At 41.8% G+C, this 4,085-nt stretch overlaps 1 protein-coding gene across 3 annotated transcripts; it reads right to left on the bottom strand.

Moving 5' to 3' along the window:
• Positions 1-1,263: 1,263 nt before the first annotated feature.
• Positions 1,264-3,834, bottom strand: MRPS14 (mitochondrial ribosomal protein S14). Of its 3 annotated transcripts, none has more exons than XM_020798562.3 (3): positions 3,683-3,834; positions 2,689-2,847; positions 1,264-1,666 (listed from the first exon to the last, which is right to left on the bottom strand). In XM_020798562.3, exons 1-3 carry the CDS (start codon positions 3,722-3,724, stop codon positions 1,484-1,486), a joined length of 384 nt encoding a protein of 127 aa, XP_020654221.1. In that variant the 5' UTR covers positions 3,725-3,834; the 3' UTR covers positions 1,264-1,483. The 3 variants fall into 3 exon arrangements, with proteins under 3 accessions (XP_020654221.1, XP_020654223.1, XP_072854329.1); XM_020798564.3 differs by having other exon boundaries at positions 3,672-3,774; XM_072998228.2 differs by lacking the exon at positions 3,683-3,834 and adding an exon at positions 3,421-3,443.
• Positions 3,835-4,085: the final 251 nt, after the last annotated feature.

Below are 4,085 nucleotides of genomic sequence, written 5' to 3'. Positions count from 1 at the left end.
TTTGCAACCCTGAGGATTATTGAGGACATGCACTTCAGAACAAATGTGTGAACTGGAGGACCTTAAAAGGAGAGAATCAGGAAGACACCTTGGTGCTGCTTCTTCAGAAACTGGAAGTTGCATCTTCTGGGCACAGTCAAAGAGTACTGACCTACCTGTTTGTACTACAGGGCAGACAATATAGGAGTATCCATGTGCTGCTTGACCACAATTCCATCCATCCCTTTCAGTGTTTGTAGCTGATGAAAATTCAGAACTTGAGGGCTACTACTCACCCTAATATAACAGAACTGCTAAGTCCATTACTCAGATAATCTTATGGAAATGATTAGTTAAGTTTCCGTGTAGAACAGACAAATATTTGGTTTTACCACCATCAGTAACAGATCATGGGAAGAGTAATAGACCAAGCAAATAATTTAAAATGTTGCTGTAGTAACAGTTGCTACCATCTCCAGTCAAATGTGCAAAAACACACCAAATGAGGGTATTTGTGCCATTATGGAGTGTAGCAATACAACAGTCCTTAGTATCCCATTCAGCATTCACTGAATTAGAAAGGTATGAACTGAAGAACAGGGAAGACAGAGCTTTCCATGCCAAAGGGGAAGGCAAATGAAAAGTAGCCCTGAAAATGCAACTCGTACTCCAACCACTGAAGCACCAGGGAGGGGCCAGTCTGAGGTTACTACACAAAGTACTGTATATATATAACAGATAGAGCAACCAGAAGAGTGTGTATATATATATATATACACACATATACATACATACACACACACACGTATAAGATGAGAAAGACTCAGGACAGTATTAAAACAGTTTTTTGCATGCTGGAATATCCTTTTGCTTTGTTCCCTCTCAGCTTAATTTAGTAATACTACTGTGATTGTGTTAATAGATGATTTTTTTTAGCTTGAGCAGGCAGGTTATAGACTTTGGATTTGTCTTCCGTAGTTTTTTTAAAAAAAATCTTTTTGGTGTAGTCAGAGAAATAACCACTGCTTGCTTTCTGTAGGATGCCCAGAGAGACCAGTCTTCCTTTACTAGCCTCCTGAAACTAGTGGGCTTTCCCTCCACTGTCCCAAACCTATAACACTGTGTAGCCCCTCCCCTAGGTCAGAGCTGTTTATGCCTAACCCTTTAAATGTAGATCCAGGAATGTACCGATTGGCCCCATTCTGTATGCCAATGTACAGAGAACGAGGGGGCTTCTGCAGTGTCACATTATATGGCTTTATACCACTGCATGACAAGCTGAAATTTAAACAGATGTAGAAGTTTATTTTTTATCACATTTTCTGGATGACAAAAAACAACACTTATTTCAAAGTCTTGACAAAATCAAACAAGTCTCTTTCTGCAACAGTTTCCAAGTAATCTGCATTTCCCATCTCTTGCTCTTTGTGGGCTGCATGTTACTAATTTTAGGAATTCAAGCAGGACTGCTTTGACATGTTTGAAGAACAGGGTTGTTCACAGGTCACCATATTGCCCTCTGTACCCCAGAGAGCTGGGCATGATCAGCCAGATGGCGAAAGACAATTCGACTGAGCCTCCACCGCCAGACTACACCTCGTGGACGTGAAGTCAGAACACACCGATTGCGGATCCTCACAGGGCAACTATCCCGTGGTAGGGCAGCAATCTCTTTATCTGCCACTTCCTGAAACAAAATGTAAGACAATTTTTTTCTTTTCTTTGGTACATATGAACATGCACCTCATGGGAGTCCCATCTCAACTTCAATATATATATTTGTAACCAGCATAAAGTAGATTGGAACAAAATGACAACTCTCTCAACAATTAGAAATTTTATCATGGACCATCTTCAAATTTTCAACTAAAGGTGACTTCAACAAATAAAAGTCCTACTCTAGAGATCTGGCCACAATAAAGTATACATAAAACAGCAGAATTTCCTAAATGTCATTTTCTTATTAATCCTCCTTGTACTCCTTCATCAAATGTTAACAACTGCTCTCTCCCCACACACAGCTGCATATCTACAGAGTGAACAAGCACATAATCAGGCATTCTCCTCCTTGAGGAAAGCCACAGCTGGAATTGTCCTGCGCATGGGTCCTCTTTTAGAGTTGCTTGCGAAAGGAAGAATAACCTTTTGGAAGCACAAAGGCCTGTTTATGATGGTATGATCTCTAGCTTATGTAACGGTAAGTTAGAGATTGGGGGGGGGGGAGGCAAACACACGGTGTTGGGTATGCAGGAACCTTATGCTCTATGTTGCACTGACTGGGATAAAGTACTCCAATCAAGCAGATACTTTAAAAAGTATAAAGAGACACAATGATCCCTGAGGTCCCTTCTGTCTCTAGTGTTCTATGATTCTATGACAGTATGTTTTTCACTGGATGTTGAAAATAGTTTTATTAGGATTTACTTAGTTGGTTTTCACACTTGTTTATATTAAATACATCCATCAATATGACTGATAATGGAGTCGTTACCTATATTCTGAATATGGTGAAAAAGAGACAAATATACAGAAGAAATGGACATGAAGTAGACAATGAATTCAAGAACTAAATAGATTCTCTTTGTTACCTAGTGGAAAGCGTAACAGGTAAAATTGGAAAAACTGTGATATAGTTTATTACGGGGGAGACGGACTGCTGCTTCCTTGCTAGAATCCAGAATACCTTGAGGACAGCAATTTTCTTCTTACCTGGAGTTCTTTGGGCAAAATCCTGTTCTTCCTAAGACAATTGAGCCGTAGTCTCTGGTCTGCATATTCATAGGCCATTTTTCTTCTCTTAACATCACGCAACATCCGCCAGTCCACATAATAACCTCTTACTTGCCCAACATATGGCATGGAAAAAACCTATTACAATGCAGTGAAATTAGATTGAAACCTGACACATCTTACAAAAATAATCAGGTACAAATATCCGGATATTTATATGTGCATCTTTTCTTGAATGATAACCTTTCGTTATTCTCAGTGCTTTGGCAAGTTAGTCTTAGAAATGAAGTACACAAAATGACAGATAATTTACTACCAAATGTAGTTTCTGTTTATAAAAATTTTCTAAAAGGGGCAAACTATTCAGTCGAATCTGGAAGTTGAGTTATGGCAACTGGGCTTTTTATTAGGCTGAAATATTTGGCTATTCATTCAAGTAGCTTCTTCAGTCTGAATAGGCTAATAGTCTATTCAGACAAGGGTGACGTGAAACCAATCTGGGGGATAGATATATCAGGGGTCTCCTACCAACTCTCCTCAGACTGAAGAAGCTACTTGGATGAATAGCAGAATATTTCAACCTAACAAGGAAAAAGTCCAGTTGCCATGACTCAACTTCCAGATAACCTCTCCTTAATGTCACTTAGCAAGTTTGAGAACTGGAATCGGAAGCACTATTGTGGGCAGATTCCCCAATAGTACTGTACACACAAAAACATTTTCCCCTCCTAGCGAGCCATCAGGAAGGGCGCAGGTGACGCATTTTTGGTCAAGACAACTTCAGCTCCGCAGGTGGGGCTCTTTCTCAAAGGCACGACGTATCACCGGAGAAGGCAAGCCAGACCCGCAAGACAGGGAGCACTGCACGAGGGTTCCCTGCCTCCCGAAGCCTAGAAACAAAAGGCACCGCCAGTGTAGGCCAAAGCGAGAAATGCACACGCGGGGAAGAAAACTGCACGAACCTATAACTCACCTTCGAGGACACTTCCTGCAGCGCCCGAACGGCGGCCGCCATTTTTCTCCCACAATGCTCCGAAGGAAAAAGTACGACGCGAACAACTGCGCATGTGCTTGGAAAACTCGGGCGGAGCCAGAAGGCGAGAAGCCCGCGAGGGGGGGGGGAGGAGGGGTACGTTTGGAAAGAGGGTGAGAACACAAAAGGAGCCCCTGGGCGCTTCCCTCCGGCTAAATCTATGCGCGTGTTGCGAAATTAACTTCACAAGAGTATTAGAAGGTTTCACTGAATTAAAGAAAAATAGCTTTGACGTGGAAAGAGAAATGCCGAACTAGCTTTAAACTGAATCTTGGTAAAGAGGCGAAGAAAAGAACGCTGCTGTCATAAAGGCTGCCAAGCACGTCCGTGCAGGCGCGGGAGT

Source organism: Pogona vitticeps, chromosome 4 (assembly GCF_051106095.1).
Source record: "Pogona vitticeps strain Pit_001003342236 chromosome 4, PviZW2.1, whole genome shotgun sequence".
In the NCBI taxonomy this organism is placed as follows: Eukaryota; Metazoa; Chordata; class Lepidosauria; order Squamata; family Agamidae; genus Pogona; species Pogona vitticeps.
The sequence above is the reverse complement of the archived record's forward strand: the minus strand, read 5'-3'. Positions and strand labels throughout refer to the sequence as shown.

Excerpts from the sequence above, each read along its gene's own strand:
- MRPS14 (XM_020798562.3), bottom strand. The coding sequence starts at position 3,724 with ATGGCGGCCGCCGTTCGGGCGCTGCAGGAAGTGTCCTCGAAG. Across the intron at positions 2,848-3,682 it reads TGCAGGAAGTGTCCTCGAAG|GTTTTTTCCATGCCATATGT; the intron begins GTGAGTTATAGG and ends GCATTGTAATAG. Across the intron at positions 1,667-2,688 it reads TTTTGCCCAAAGAACTCCAG|GAAGTGGCAGATAAAGAGAT; the intron begins GTAAGAAGAAAA and ends ATTTTGTTTCAG.